A 17,261-nucleotide genomic window follows, 5' to 3' on the forward strand; every position below is an offset into this window, starting at 1 on the left:
CGAACCTGCCGATCTAAAATAGTTACCGGCTCCACATCATAAGTCAAATTACCGTCTAGCTGCACTGTACTGAAATCTAGAATATGAGACAGATCCCCGACATACTTTCGGAGCATGGATACATGGAATACTGGATGAACACATGATATCACCCGGCTCAAACCAACCCACCGGATACCGACATCGTCTCCCATATAAAGCTTCATACGGAGCCATCTGAATGCTTGACTGGTAGCTATTATTGTAAGCAAACTCCGCGAGTGGCAGAAATTGATCCCAAGTACCCCAAAAATCAATGACACAAGCAGGTAGCATATCTTCCAATATCTGAATAGTACGCTCGGACTGTCCGTCCGTATGAGAGTGAAATGCTGTACTCAACTAAACCTGTGTGCCCAATTCTCGCTGCACTGCCCTCCAAAACTGTGAGGTAAATTGCGTACCCTGATCTGAAATAATAGACACCGGCACGCCGTGTAGGCGAACAATCTCGCGAATATACATCCCAGCCAATCGCTCCGAACAATAATTAGTACCAACTGGAATAAAATGCGCAAATTTTGTTAGCCGATCCACAATCACCCAAACAACATCAAACCTTCTCAAGGTTTCATGGAGCCCAACTACGAAGTCCATGGTAATACGCTCCCATTTCCACTCCGGAATTTCAAGTCTCTGTAGCAATCCGCTCGGTCTCTACTGCTCGTACTTTACCTGTTGACAATTTAAACACTGAGATACAAACCCAACTATATCTTTCTTCATCCGCCTCCACCAATAGTGCTGTCTCAAATCCTGATACATCTTCGCGGCGCCTGGATGAATAGAGTGCCGCGAACTGTGAGCTTCTTGGAGAATCAGCTCACGTAAACCATCTACATTAGGCACACATAGCCTGCCCTGTATCCGTAATACACCGTCATCTCCAATAGTGACTTCCTTGGCATCACCGTGCTGAACCATGTCCTTAAGGACAAGCAGATATGGATCATCATACTGGCACTCTCTGATGCGATTAAATAAAGAAGACCGAGAAATTACACAGGCCAAAACTCGATTCGGCTCGGAAACATCCAATCTAACAAACTGATTAGCCAAGGCCTGAACATCCAAGTCTAAAGGCCTCTCTGCTACCGGTAAGTATGCTAAGCTGCCCAAACTCTCTGCTTTACGACTCAAGGCATCGGCCACCTCAATGGCCTTTCCGGGATGATAGAGAATGGTGATATCGTAATCCTTTAGCAACTCCAACCACCTTCGCTGCCGCAAGTTAAGATCCTTCTGTTTAAACAAATGTTGTAGACTCCGATGATCGATATACCACTCACACTGGACACCGTACAAGTAATGCCGCCAAATTTTCAAGGCATGTACAATAGCTGCTAACTTAAGATCGTGGACTGGATAATTTTTCTCATGTACCTTTAGCTGTCTGGACGCATAGGCAATCACCCTATCGTCTTGCATCAGCATTGCGCCGAGACCAATACGCGACGCGTCACAATACACAGTATAAGACTCTGAAATCCGAGTCCAACCATATAAATTTCACCAAAATCCGACACCAACTCGACCCTCAAATCTTCAATTAAATTCTATGAAAATTTCTACCATTTACAACCCAATGCTTACCGATTTGAAATTAACAATCTTTCCACAACCTTAATGGTATGTATATATGATACTCTACACCCAAGAATCATAATATTAATCACCCATCTTTACTCCAAACCCGAAATTGAAGAATTAGAGAAAGAAATTCTTACCTCTTTGAAGCCCTAGCAAGATCCTTGTGAAATCTTCAAACCTTGAACAAGAATTGATGGATAAATGTCTAAGTCTTCACTTTCTCTCTCTAAAATGCTCTCACCTCGCTCTAAAATATCGGATTTTGGCTCAAAAATTAGCTTCAAGGGCTATAAATCGAAGTTGGTTCGGGTCAAAAATTAGAAAGAATGGAAGCTCCGACGCAGTTATGCGGTCACATATGCGATCGCATAACAGGTATGCGGTCCGCATACTAACCGCATAATTTGGCCTCCAAAGTTGGGCGTTACTGACCTGTTCTGCGGACATTATGCGGTCCGCATACTTATTCTGCGGTCGCATAATGCACCGCAAAACAGGTCTGCGGTCGCATAGTGCACCGCAAATTTTCCTAATCTTGCCCTCCTCCTGCTCCACTTTGCGACCATTATGCGGTCCGCAGAGTGATTCTGCCACCGCATAGTAGTCGCAGAAATGACCATTTTTCGACAAAATTTTTCTTTACACATCGGTGCATTGTTCAACCCAAAAAGTCCGAGCCAATATTTGTACTAATTGATCTACCTCGGTACCACCAAAACTTAATTTCCTTAACAACATTTCTCTGAGGTCGTTACACATAAGTTAGCATTCGGTCAACCTTTTCAACTTAAATTCTAAACCTTGGAACTAAGCGCTCCAAATCATCTTAAAACCTCACCAAACCCAAACCAATTACCCCGGCAAGCCAAATAATAACTGTAATTCATAATTTGAGCAGTAAATGGGGGAACGGAATTGCAATAGTCAAAATGACCGACCGGGTCGTTACAGGCAACAAGCAATCATGCCGAATACATGTGATTTTTTATATTTGAAATACGCATTTAGTAAAGGGTTTACAAGTAGTCGTGTTCACGGTGACTCATATTGAAGTGTGTACCATTTTATGTTAATTCTTTTTTATGAACCCAACACGTGAAAAATTCTTTTTTCATATTGGATGGCGGTTGTATTGGATAAAATACGTTACGGTACGTGGCCACCAAAGAAGGAGACACGTGGAATCAAAGCCTGGAGGATAGAAAATCGGGCACGTCTACCCCGTGTGTCACCGAGAAAGGCAGGACCATAAAGGCATTAAGCATGCTGCACCCGGTAGCATTTAATGAAGAATATTCCATAGCATTAAAGAGTAACGACTCATTATAGGAATTTGGGCTTTTATATTTACCGTTAGGTTTCCATCATCGCACTTCAGTAATTGTTATTAGTGGTGAGCCCAACCACTACGCCTACTGAGCTATAAATAATAGGCTCAACTATCATTGTAAAAGAGGATTTTCTGGACATCAAAGCAGAGATTCTAATACAACATCTTGATACTATTTTTCTCTCTCTCTAGCTTGTTAATCTAATCATCATTGTGCCCGGAGACTCTATTCTCAGGCTCATCAGATCTATAGTTCCATCTGCATTTTAAGCTAAGTATCTTGCATCCAAATTGACTGATTCATTATATTTTGGGATCAAATTGATTCATCTGTCTAGAAATCACGAACAAATTCAACTGTACCAATTTTCCGAGTAAACAGTTTGGCGCCGTGGGGACTAGACAGTCATGTGGTTAAATCGATCCTTACCTCTTTCACTCACAAGCTTTGATTGTTCTTGTCTTAACAAAATCACAGAAAATGGCAATCATTACCATTAATAACACTTGCAACTCTGAGGTTTAAGGGGGAACACCCCCATCTTGAGGACTCAATCAGCGACACTCGTAATAAGGAAGAAGATGCCACGTCGGTGTATGACGGGAAGTACCCCAGACGAGTACGGGAAGCGACTCCAGATGATGCTGACCAGGGGCACGTAGCAGACACTGTGAGGATCCTGCAAGAGTAACAAGCAATCATCCTAGGCCACCTCACACGGCAGGATAAGGTGATGAAGGAGTTAAAACATGCGTTATCAGGCGCTTCAAATAATTCAAACATGCGAGATCTAGTTCCTCCCGTTGTTCCTACGAACCAAACAACGTAGAGAATCGACAATAGCACTCCCAGGGGAGAAGTTGGCTCTGACGGGGCTGGGGGAGTAGATCTGGCCTCAACAGCGATAACGATCCATTCAAAGAAGAACTCTTGCGGTTCATGAAGGAAGTAAACGCCTGCATGGACCAAATTGAAAGGCCCTAGTATTGAAAGGCCCGAACTCGAAGAAGTACATCCAATTACCATACAAACAGAATGCGGCCCCAGAATTCATCCCAAAACGATTCAGGATGCCCGAAGTGCCAAAATACGATAGGACCTCAGATCCACAGGAGCACATCACCACTTACACAACGACAACAAAAGGAAATGATCTGGCTCCTCATGAAATTGAGTTCGTGTTATTGAAGAAATTTGGTGAGACTCTCACGAGGGGAGCCTTTACATGGTACTTATTATTGCCCGAGCATTCCATAGATTCCGTCGAAATGCTCGCGGATTCGTTCATTAAGTCCATGCCGGTGCTAGAAAGGTACAAGCCCGAAAAGCTGACATATTCAGGATCGCGCAGGGAGAATCAGAATTATTATGAAGATTCGTTAACCGGTTCCATAAGGAAAGGATTTGCTACCGGCCATCCCGGATAAATGGGCAGCCGAAGCGTTCACTAAGGGTTTGAACCCGAGGAGTTCAGATGCTTCCCGGAAGTTGAAGGAAAGTCTGCTCGAGTTTCAAGCAACAACTTGGGCGGATGTCCATAACCGGTACGAGTCAAAGAAAAGGATCGAAGACGATCAGGTTGACTTCCCGTCATCAGGAAAGGGACGGGAGAAGAACAAAGAAAAAATAAATGACGATGTCGACTCACATAGACCAGTTTCAAGGGGCCAGTTTCTTCCCTACGAGCGAATGGAAGGTCGTGACATGAGCTTCCGGACATCGGACAAGTTCACCATTGACAGGAGGACCGATCGTGGGCGGAACAACAGATCACTGCAAAATAGATAAATCTCGGGACCACGAGGTTCTTCTTATCCAAAGTTATCAGGGTATAATTTCAATGTCAGCATGGTGGAGTTAGTGTCGGACATGAGAGATATCAAATAGGCATGATTCCTGAGACATATGAGGTCTGATCCCAGCCAGAGGGACCCAAATGTATGGTGTGAATACCACAACACTAATGGCCATCGGATTGGGGACTGCTGGCACCTCCGGGAAGAAGTGGCAACGCTGTTAAAGGATGGTCACCTTAGAGAATTATTAAATGCCTGAGCCAAAAACAACTATGGTCGGGACAGGGGCGAAGCGCAAACCTCAAAACTAGGAGAGGAACCTCCACGCCAAACGATCAATATGATCTTCGGATGGGATGAGATTAATGGGATCACCTTTTCGTCCGCAAAGAAGACAACAATTTTAACAACCCATAGCAAGAGGCTCCGGGAAGACGATATCACGTTCATAAATGAAGATACATACGGACTACTACTACCACATAATGACGCACTGATAATCTCTTTAAATGTGTTAAACTTTAAAATTAAACATATTTTAGTGGATCCAGGAAGTTCCACTAATATCATACAATTGAGAGTTCTGGATCAAGCTAAACTCGCCGGGAGCATCATATCGGCGACAAAGCTCCTTGCTGGATTCAACCTCGCAAGCGTGACAACCCAAGGGAAAATTTTACTGCTCACAAATGTCCAGGGCGTAATAAAGACGGATCTCTTCGAAGTAGTAGATGGAGACATGAGCTACAATATCATCCTGGGAAGGCCATGGATGCACGAGATGAAAGTTGTGCCTTCAACGTACCACCAATCGCTGAAATTTCCAACACCTGAGGGGATTAAGAAGATAAGAGGTGACCAACCGGCAACAAGAAAGATGAATGCGATCTCAGTCTCCCATAGTAAGGGAAAGGAACCGGCGGCATAACAGTTACCGAAACCGACTTCCAACCTCGAACCAGAAGAAGTTTCCCCGGGGGCAGGAAAGTCGGAGCAATATCATTTACCAAAGTAATTTTAGGTATCGAAAGAGATAGATATAATGAAATCCACGACAGAAGAGCTAGAGCATGTTGCATTGTTCGAAAAATTCCCAGAAAGGAAATTCTATTTGGGAACAGAACTACATATGGAGCTCAGGTCAGATTTTATTGAATTCCTTAAAATTAACGTCGATTGTTTTGTATGGTCGCATGAGGATATGAAAGGAATCCCAACAGAGATAGCCGTGCAGAAGTTAAGCTTGGACCTGAGCATACCTCCGGTAAGGAAAAAGAAGCGCCTTATTGCCGAAGCAAGGAATAAATTCGTCATAGAGGAGGTAACCCGTCTACTTAAGATTGGTTCAGTCCGAGAGGTAAGATATCCAGACTGGCTAGCTAATATGGTAGTAGTTCCTAAGAAGAACAACAAATTTCTCATTTGCATAGGTTATAAAGATCTTAATTAGGCATGCCCGAAGGACTCGTTCCCATTGCCAAATATCGATCAAATGATCGACGCTACGGCCGGGCACAAGTTAATGAGTTCCCTCGATGCCTATTCCGAATACAATCAAATCAAGATGAACCCGAAAGACCGGGAAAAGACTTCATTTATAACAAATTTTGGTACATATTATTACAACATAACACCCTTTGGACTAAAAAAATGCTGGAGCCACTTACCAACGACTCGTAAATAAGATGTTCGAAAAACAAATACAAAAAACTATGGAAGTATACATAGACGTTATGCTCATTAAGTCTCTGCATTCAGGTAACCACTTGAGGCATCTACAAGAAGCATTTGACACATTGAGGGAGCATAATATGAAGCTTAACCCCGAGAAGTGTGCGTTCGGGGTTGGTTCAGGTAAATTCTTAGAATTCCTGGTCTCACAAAGAGGAATTGAGGTGAATCCCGACAAAATCAAGGCCATAGAGTACATCCCAGATCAACTATTCAATGTTAAGGAAGTACAAAGACTCACAGGCATATTAGTAGCTTTGAGTAGGTTCATTTCATGATCATTAGAAAAGTGTCATCGCTTCTTTGCACTGCTCAAAAAGAAAAACAACTTCGTGCGGACGCCAGAGTGTCGACAAGCCTTGAATGAATTGGAGAAATACTTGTCAAGCCCTATGTTACTCTCGACACCTAAAGAAGGAGAAGCATTGTTGGTCTACCTGATGGTCTCAGAATTTGCGGTAAGCGTAGTTTTGGTCCGGGAGGAAAACGGTACGCAATTCCCCACATATTACGTTAGTAAAATTTTAACGGGAGCAGAAACTCGCTACCCACATCTGGAAAAGGTGGCCTTAGCTCTCGTGGTAGCCGCCCGGAAGCTGAGGCCCTACTTCCAATGCCACCAGATAGCGGTGGTGAATGCTTTTCCTCTGACGAACATACTCTATAAACTCGAGTTCTTGGGTAGATTAGACAAATAGGCCGTTCAAATGAGCGAGTTTGACATAGAGTATAAGCCAAGGACTGCGATTAAGTCACAAGTCTTGGCTGACTTCGTAGCCGACTTCAGCCCTGGGTTATTGCCCCTAGCTGCCAAAGAAGCAATAATGGTGTCAGAGCCGGCATCGGGGTTAGACGGAGCTTCTAATGTGAAAGGGCCCGGGCTCGGAATAGTCCTGGTCACACCATCGGGGGAAACCTTAAGGCAAGCCACAGGACGGTTACTTTAACTAACAATGAAGCAGAATATAAAGCTTTGATTACAGGGCTCGGATTGGCCCGGGGGCTCGACTCTAAAGCCATCAACATCAAATGTGACTCGCAACTAGTGGTACATCAGGTCTACAAAAATTTTGAAATCAAAGATGAGCGAATGCAACAATACGTGGTAAAGGTTAATGCCTTATTGTCACGATTTCGGGAGTGGTCAATAACCCACATCCCGAGGGAAGAAAATGCAGAAGCAGATGTATTAGCAAATCTGGGCTCATCAACAGAAATCTGAGGATAAGAGTCAGGTACGGTAATATAACTGATAAACTCAGCCTTAGACACAGATGGTTACTACGAGGTAAATTTGACTAGTCTGGTCTGGGACTGGAGAAACGAGATAATTAATTACCTCGAGCATGGAAAGTTGCCCGAAGACCCCAAAACAACGAGAGCGTTGCGCGCCAAAGTCGCATGCTATAGCTTCAAGAAAGGCCAATTGTACAGAAAATTCTTTCAAGGCCCGTTGGCCCGGTGCTTAGGTACATCAGAAGCCAATTATGTCATGAGAGAAGTCCATGAAGGAGTATAAGGCAACCACTCGGGCACGGATTCTTTGGTGTTGAAATTAGTCAGGGCAGGATATTATTGGCCCCGTATGGAACTAGATGCCAAGGACTTTGTACGAAAACGTGATAAGTGTCAACGCCACGCACCACTAGTACATCAACCAGCAGAACCACTATATTAAATTCTGTCCCCATGGCCATTCATGAAATGGGGGATGGACATCGTCGGACCGCTACCACCGGCTCCGGAAAAGGTAAGATTTCTTTTAGTTTTGACTGACTATTTTTCCAAATGGGAGGAAACAGGTCCTTACCAAAACATCGGAGAACGCGAAGTGGTCAACTTCCTGTGGGAAAATATAATATGCAGGTGCGGAATACCGAAGGAGATTGCATGCGACAACGTGCCACAGTTTATCGGCGCAAAAGTTACAAAGTTCCTTGAAAATATGAAGATAAAAAGGATTACTTCTTCACCTTACCATCCGAGCGCAAACGGACAAGCGGAGTCGATAAACAAAATAATTGTGCAAAATCTAAAGAAAAGGCTTGAAGCAGCAAAAGGTCGCTGGCCCGAAAAGTTATCGGGGGTACTATGGGCCTACCAGACAACGGTCAAATCAAGCACAAGAGAAACCCCTTTTTTCCTTGTGTACGACGCAGAAGCTTTGATACCGGTGGAAGTAGGGGAGCCCACTTTAAGGTATTCCCAGGCAAATGAAGAATCAAACAACGAGGCAACACTAATCAACTTAGAACTGATCGAGAAACGTAAAGACCTAGCACATGTAAGAATGGCAGCTCAAAAGCAGAGGATGGAGCGGTATTACAATCAAAGAACCAACCTTCATTATTTTAAAGTGGGGGACTTAGTCTTGAGGAAGGTGACTCACAACACCCGAGAACTCAACGCTGGCAAACTAGCCTCTACATGGGAAAGCCCTTACCGTGTTTTGGCTATCATCGGTAAAGGGTCATACGAGTTGGAAAATCGCAACGGAGACAAGTTGCCTAGCAACTGGAACGTAGCTCATCTAAAAAAACTTAATGTTGAGAAACAACACTCAAACGGAAAGTTTGTGTTGCACTCTTTTATCCTTCGTTCTGCTTTTGTATCCCAATTGGATTTTTTCAAGCAAGGTTTTTAATGAAGCAGCGACCACAAGCATACTACAAAAACAGCAGTAATAAGACCTTTGATGACAAGGCAAAAAAATAAGTCTCCACTCGGCGACGATAAGGTAATCTTTGCTTCGGTAGCAAATTCCCACCGGGAAGTTAAGTTTGCTACCAAAAAAAGGTTACATGATCATTCACGAACATACACCACTAGAGGATTGTTAGGTATTCTTTCGCTCAACAGCATGAATTCCTAAGGGGAAAGCTAAAAACGTTACCAAGCGAAGGGTTACGCAGCAATTCATCGGTAGAACCTTTGAAGATACAAGACTTCAAGTGCTCCAACTCACATTTTTCCATTAGAACACTGGGGGGATAATGATATGATTACAAGGCAACATTGAATGACACATCAACCGGGAACAAAAATCCGACAAAGCAACACTAAATGCCATATCAACCGGGAACGAAAATCTGGCAAGGCAACACTAAATGCCATGTCAAGCGGGAACGAAAATCTGGCAACAAAACACTGAATGCCACGCATCATCAGGACCGGGGACTGCACAGCCAGCCCCGAAAAAATAAGTTATACAAGATAGCCACAAGTCATGGCAACTTCTTTTCTACATAGCAAAATGCCTATGTAAACTATGAAAACAGAAGGAATAAAATAAAATCCTTTTGCTCTTATCTTGTTTCTTGTTTGTACGATGAGCTAATTTTGTCATTTGAAAGTTAAACAAGTACTTCAAATGTTAGTGATGTTAGTGCCGCAATGAACAGGAAGCGTCCTCTTCAAGAGCACCGTAAACATAAGAGGGCCCTCTTATAAAAATCCCCCTGTTAAAGGGTTAGTTTCGGAAGAATATATCCCCGGAACCAAAAATGCTATCGGAAAAAAATACACTCGAAGCCACATATGAAAAAGACGCAGAAATCAAACTTGTGCAAATACTTATAAAAACCCTCCTGTTAAATAGTTAGTTCCGGATGAATATATTCCGGAAACCAAAAATGCTATCGGAGAAAAATACATACGAAGCCACATATAAAAAAGATGGAGAAACCAAACTTGCACAAATACTTATTGAAACCCTCATGTAAAAGGGATAATTCTCGGAGACAGAAGTGCATTGAAGAAAATGCACCCAAGACCACATACAGGAAAATATGCGCAGGCATTCAAGCAAAAGTAAGACTCGATCAAACATTTGAGCAAAAATATGTCTTCATTTACAAGAATGCACCAAAAGAAATACAAAACAGGGAAAGAAAAAGCTAAGCTACAACATCACTGGAATCGGGAGGAAGAGAATTATCCATATCCCCGGGAGAGTAGCCGGTTCAACCGATGACTCAACATCTTCCCCAGCTTAATTTTCGGCATCATCGCTTTTCGATTCCTCTTCGATGTCTGAAATCTCGGAACCAGAATCAGAAGAACATGGAGCATCAGACCACGCTAGGAGCCCTTTCTTTGGAGCCAACTCAAGCTCACGTGCCTTAGCAATTTCAGCATCAATATAAAAAATGCCAACTTTGGCTCCTTGCAAGATCTTTCTCCTCATGTTGTATATGGCGTAAGTTTTTTCAACAACGAGGGAAGCCTCTAGACGCCTGAGTTCTTCTTTGAGTTGAGCGATCTCGGCAGAAATATTATGCCGAGCGAACCTGGCAGATCAGAGACTGACATCGAGATCATGGACAGTTGAATTATAGAGTCTGTTATGCTCGATAGTTTTCTTATACTTCTCCTCTAACTGGGCATGTCTCGCCCCCGCGGCAGCAAGTTCTTCGGCCATAGAATTTAAGGTTGCTTCTAAATTAGTTACCCTTTCAGCAGCAGCAGCCTCACGATCATTGGCAGCAAGAATGACATTCTGGATCTCAGCCCATTTAGCCTTGACTTTATCAAAACCGGCCCTTAGCGGCCCAACTTCCTGGCTGATGGTTACCACTTCTTGCTTACCTTGCTACAAATGGGCTTCCAAAACATCGACCTCAGTAGCCCTGGTTTCCAGTTCCGAGAGGCGAAGAACAGTCCGGTCCCATTTCGCCAAAAGCTAATCCCGTTCAGAAGAGAGCTCCTCCTTCTCGCGGATTAAAATTTGTAGTCCCTCGAAAGCAAGAAAATTGGCTTGTGAGATAAAAAGAGGTAAAGCTTAAAATGCACTTATTCAGAAGCTAGACAAAATAGCAGTGAAAGAAAGAAGAATACCACTGCATCATTATGCATGGCATTGTTTAACAAACACTCTCACGAGAGTGTCTGAATCTTTTTCCAATCCTTCTCTAACGCCAAGGGCTTCAGATAATGTGTAAGTTCCACCGGCCGGGAAATGAGGTTGCACCCCGGTAGAGACCAAGAGGGTAACATTCCTCCTCCTCTGATAATCTTCAGAAGGGGCAGCATAATTTTCCCCCAAATACCCATGAACAGGAGACTGTGGAAGAGGAACGCCTTCAGCACGGTCAGGTGCGGCCGTTGGAGATGATGTTGTTGGGGGAAGCGAGGATTAAGATGTAAAAGAGGTACCAGCTGGTGGTGGCGAAGAAGGTGGTGATAAAGCTGGTAAAGGAGAAGAGCGTAAAACAGTTGCATCGAAAGCAACACTGGTTGTTGGGTGCTCACCAACCGAGGAAGGCAAAGACCCGGTACTCTGCCTCACAATACCGGGCACAACAATTGGGGCCCGAGAGTGGGAGTTGGCATTTTTCACCAAATCAAACTCTCCAAAGTGCCGAAACATCATCCTCAGAGGATGTGACTGCATCAACAGGTTGAGCATCTTGTTGAGTGGATAAGGACCAGTGTCTTCTATGAAGAGAAGCTCCCTCATCACCAGCTTCTTCATCATCAATCACTACAGTGTCTATGACTGGCCCGGAGGGAGGACCGGCCAACGTCGCCACCTGGGATGATTCGGGGGCATCAACCTTTGCCCTCTTATTCTTCTCCCCGACCGCAGAGGAACGCCTTCTTTTTGGTTGCTTGTTCTCTCGCCGGGGACCCCGTGAGGAAATATTTGTGCGCAAAATAGACCCGGAGACACCCGTTCGAGCAAGCCCCTCCTGGAGCAGCCTCACCGCATCAGCAGGGTCAACCAAAATATCCTCTTCGGGGACCTCGACTGAGCTCGGGGGTAGACCTAATTTGACAAACAAGTCAGAAGATTCAGCCAAATTCCACATATACAAAAACTAAAGCAAAGCAAATTATAGTTACCATGATTTTGTGGCCTTTCAGCCGTATTTGATGGACAGTTCTTTCTACAAGCGGATTTCGGGCGTGGTGATATCCAAGATTTTTTGAACCGACCTGTCCAAGCCTTCTATCACCGATGTGACCCATCGTGTCGCTATAATATACAGAAGTTAAAAGATCAATACATGCGTAAAAAAGCATTTAGGAGGGGAGAACGTATTGAAAGAAACATACAGGAACGGTTCCAAGCAACCGAAAAGGATGAGGCCATTGTTGGAATAATGTCACCGGAGGCAACTGCAACAAACCATTACATCCATCCTCAGTCATTGTCATCATCCATGCTGGATATCAAAGCATGGTGACCACGCTTGCAAAGATTTATCATCCTCCCGCGGAAGATCTTGGGGGAGTACAGATTCATCATGTGAGCAAGGGTCAGCTCTTCTCTAGTTTCAAAGCACATGCGCTGAAGGAAGGAAACCATCCTCCACACAGAGGGGCTTACGTGTGCCAAACATACTTGGTAGCGGAGATGAAATTCCGCTATTACGGAATCAAGCTCCCCACTCAAAGAAAACATACCCAAGGTAAAAGGGTACGTGTAGAAATATGTGAAACCTTCTCTGGGAAGGGTCACTCGCTCAGATAGGTTGGGAGCGATGATATCCAAATTTGGGCAGCATCAGTCTTCTTTCATAGTAGGGATACTGGAAGGATGAATGAAAGATGGGTACCTGCTAACCGCCCATGTACGGGTGTTATCAGTGGAAAATTTCTCCTCCAAATCTTTCAGAGTACTAAGCCTCTTGGGGATTATGGAACTTACTGTTGACGGAGCAGAATCTTCATTTTTGTTCTTATTCTTCGAAGAACCAGAATATTTAGATGAAGAAGCCATTGGAAGAGAGGAAGAAAAAGTTTTGTGTTGGGAGAAAGTTAGAGAAAAGATGCAAAACAGGAATGCAGTTTGGAAGCTCAATCAACTGGTGAGACCCAAAGGAAAAGGAAGTTGATACGTATAGGTAAAGTTTTGGGCAGCTAAAATACTTAGCTTCAATTACCTCGATAACCGTCAAAAGGCGTGCTAAATCATAGGAGGACGCGTGTTCAAGGAATTAAATGAAGAGACAGGCGTCTAATCAACCGTAAGTAACCTTCAAAAGGAATTATAGTAATTCCCGCCAAATGAAGATTCTCACCAACTTCCTGGTAACACAAAGTTATGTTACCGGAAAGTAGGGAGACTATCTGTATTGGGTAAAATACATTACGGTACGTGGCCACCAAAGGAGGGGACATGTGGAATCAAAGCCGGGAGGACAGAAAATCGGGCACATCTACCCCGTGTGCCACCAAGAAAGGCAGGTCCATAAAAGCATTAAGCATGCTGCACTCGATAGCATTTAATGAAGAATATTCTATATCATTAAAGAGTAACGACTCATTACAGGAATTTGGGCTTTATGTTTACCGTTAGGTTTCCATCATCGCACTTCAATAAATTGTCATTAGTGATGGGCCCAACCATTGCGCCCATTGAGCTATAAATAATAGGTTCAACTATCATTGTAAAGGAGGATTTTCTGGATATCAAAGTAGAGATTATAATACAGCATCTTGATATTATTTTTCTCTCTCTAGCTTGTTAATCTAATCATCATTGTGCCCGGAGACTCTGTTCTCAGTCTCATCAGATCTATAGTTCCATCTGCATTTTGAGCTAAGTATCTTGCATCCAAATTAACTGATTCATTATCTTTTGGAATCAAATTGATTCATCTGTCTAGAAACCACAAACAAATTCAACTGTATCAATTTTTCGCGTAAACAGCGGTGATACTCGAACCCAGGACCTCTGTCTTCTCTGACTGTCTGCTCTGACAGCATGCATGCTGAAGTGTGTAACCATCTGTGATTCAACAACTCCAACCTTGTTTCCCTTTGTGATTCACTGCAGTATTAGAACTTGTCACATTTTGTTATACTTTTAGTATCTTAACTATGTTCGAGTTAATTCCTTAGATGGTCACCCAACTTATGGGATATCCTCTTAAAGTCATTTTTGTATCTTTTAGGACAAGAAAATCACCCAATAATTGTCTGTTCACTCAGAAAATTAAAAAAACACTTATTAACCCATTAAAATTCTATTTTTTAATAATAAAATTCGTTTTGCCTGTAACTCTTTTCCATCTAATTAACCCACCCAATAAGAAAATGGATTTACTATTATATAGGTGAAAACCGATCATAGCTGCTATTTCATTGTCTCTGTTGGAAGATGATTTAATTTATTAATATAAAATCTTTCCAAAGCAGTACCAATTACTTTCTTTTCAAACATTGATGTTAAGAACTTTTTAAAACAATCACAATTACTGTTTTCAAACTACCGGCAAATTTTGTAATGTTGTAATCTACAGATTTGGAATCCAATTAGGAGGAGTAAGTTAATGTAATTAAGGTTGATTAACCTCTTGACTGTATTTGCTTACATTTCTAAATGCTTGTTCCGGGAGTAAATTTATTTCATAAATTCTTTTATTTTAGTTTGATGCCCAAATGCTACTATGCATAGTTACGTTCTTGAAAATATGGTCGCAATTCAGGACTTAAAAGTTTACACTTTAGTTTCATTGTAATTTTAACTAAACCATAGCAAAAGTTAAAATATATAAACACATACGTCAAGCCGTTAACACCTTAACTTGACTAATTTTTCTGGACATAATGAGAAGTTTATCAATATTATAAGAAATATATGTCATTAGTTACACGTTGATGCAACATAAATTTAAGATTTTTTTATAACTGTGTACGGTCAAAACCAATTCTCAGTCATATAGACCGGTCGAGACAATGACGTTTCAATCGAAGGATATCCACATGACAAGCTCGGACGAATTCCCAAGTAGGGACGTCGAGCTTCGAGCTATAAGACCAATCAACGGTAAAACTCGATATCATTATCGAGCCCGTGTCCGAATTGGACTACGGGGCAACACCGATCAACACAGGCCCCGAATATCGATGACCCAAGGCAGAATCGAGCTCGAACCAAGACTGGGGGTTCGATCTAACACCGAGCTCGAGCCAGTGCCAAGCTCGCAGACAAGAGCCGTTACAACCGCACCGAGGGAGAGAATCTTGGCGAGAATCAAGGAAGAGACAAACCATCATGGGTCCTCCACTATATGTATTATTTTATTATGTTATTATAGATAAAGCAGTGATCCTCTACTATAAAAGGGGGGATAGACTACAATAGACGCAGGTCCTCCAAGAGACATTAAGATTTCATTGTGCTTGTTTTTCTAATACATTTCAGTCTTCCCGTCCATCATTCTCATTTTACAGCAAAAATACTTGTATTATCATTTTGTATCAAAGGAATTTGCATACCCTTAGAACCATATCTAAATTTAACGTTATCCAATTTTTCGGGTAAATAGTTTGGCGCACACTGTGGGGCTAAGGGTAACAGTAATTGTTTGATATAAATCTACAGTACACTCCAGCTTACAACTTCAAATCAGCAATGGCTCTACCTATCGACCTCGAAGCCGGCCTTCAAGATGAAACCAATAACTTGGCACCCGAGGCTCGAATCGAAGTACCCGAAATTCAAGCTGAAATACCATTGGATGTCAATTCACAAATAGCTTGGGAGGCGAACCAGCGTTCCATACCGGAAAGAAGCACTCAGGGCGGTACTCGATCCGTAGCCCGAGACACCCAAAACGCGGGGGAAATCGAGGCCAGCTTATGTATGATCTTCGAGATGCTGCAAGCCCAACAAGTAGCGATAGCTCAGCTACAGAGCCAAACTTGCGCACAAAGTAGGCTAGATTCCAATCCACTTCGAGAAGTCACCCCCAGAACAGAGCCCGCCATAGTGAAATCTAACGAGCAAGAATCGGGGACTACTCCCGGAATTACTAAATTTCTCGAGGAACTCACAAAACGAGTCGAAGCCAACGACAAGAGGGTGAAAACGTACAATGCTAGGGTCGATCAAATCCCGGGGGCTCCACCAATGATAAAGGGGCTTGATTCGAAAAAATTCATACAAAAGCCTTTTCCCTCGAGCGCGGCCCCAAAATCAATCTCCAAAAAATTCCGTATGCCCGAAATTCCCAAATATAACGGTACGACCGATCCTAACGAACACTTCACCTCCTACACATGTGCCATCAAAGGCAACGATTTGGAGGACGATGAGATCGAATCCGTGTTGTTGAAAAAGTTCGGAGAGACCCTCGCAAAGGGAGCAATGATCTAGTATCACAACTTACCACCAAATTCCATTGATTCTTTTGCCATGTTAGCAGATTCGTTCGTAAAAGTACATGCTGGTACCATAAAGGTTACAACAAGGAAATCAGACCTCTTCAAAGTAAAACAAAGGGGTAACGAAATGCTGAGGGAATTCGTATCCCGATTTCAAATGGAACGTATGGACTTGCCACCAGTCACAGACGATTGGGACGTTCAAGCTTTCACCCAAGGACTGAACGAGCTAAGTTCGACAGCATCACATCGGCTGAAACAAAATTTGATCGAGTACCCAGCAATAACTTGGGCAGATGTACACAACCGATACCAATCAAAAATTAGGGTCGAAGATGATCAATTGTGAGCTCCGTATGGGCCCTTACGTCAGAACCATACAACCACTAAAAATCAGAGGGAAATCAACAAAGAACAAAGGTCGAACAGAGACCGATACCAACCGTACGACTCAGATCGGATGAACAACGGTTCAGCACATGATACGGTTCGGAACAATCGAAGAACTGATCGGGGGCAAAATTCTCGGGGACTTATGAGCAAGAGTATCTTTGATAAATATGCCGATCCTATAGAAGTCCCTCGATTATCGGAGTATAATTTCAACATTGGTACATCCGCCATCGTATTGGCCATCGGACGCATCAAAGACACTAGA

The 17,261-nt window shown here is 43.0% G+C and overlaps 1 protein-coding gene across 1 annotated transcript; it reads left to right on the plus strand.

The window, feature by feature from the left end:
* Positions 1–4,923: 4,923 nt before the first annotated feature.
* Positions 4,924–5,684, plus strand: LOC107807367 (uncharacterized). Its single transcript, XM_016631724.1, has 2 exons — positions 4,924–4,975; positions 5,299–5,684. Exons 1-2 carry the CDS (start codon positions 4,924–4,926, stop codon positions 5,682–5,684), a joined length of 438 nt encoding a protein of 145 aa, XP_016487210.1.
* Positions 5,685–17,261: the final 11,577 nt, after the last annotated feature.

This window comes from Nicotiana tabacum, chromosome 15, assembly GCF_000715075.1.
Source record: "Nicotiana tabacum cultivar K326 chromosome 15, ASM71507v2, whole genome shotgun sequence".
Taxonomy (NCBI): Eukaryota; Viridiplantae; Streptophyta; class Magnoliopsida; order Solanales; family Solanaceae; genus Nicotiana; species Nicotiana tabacum.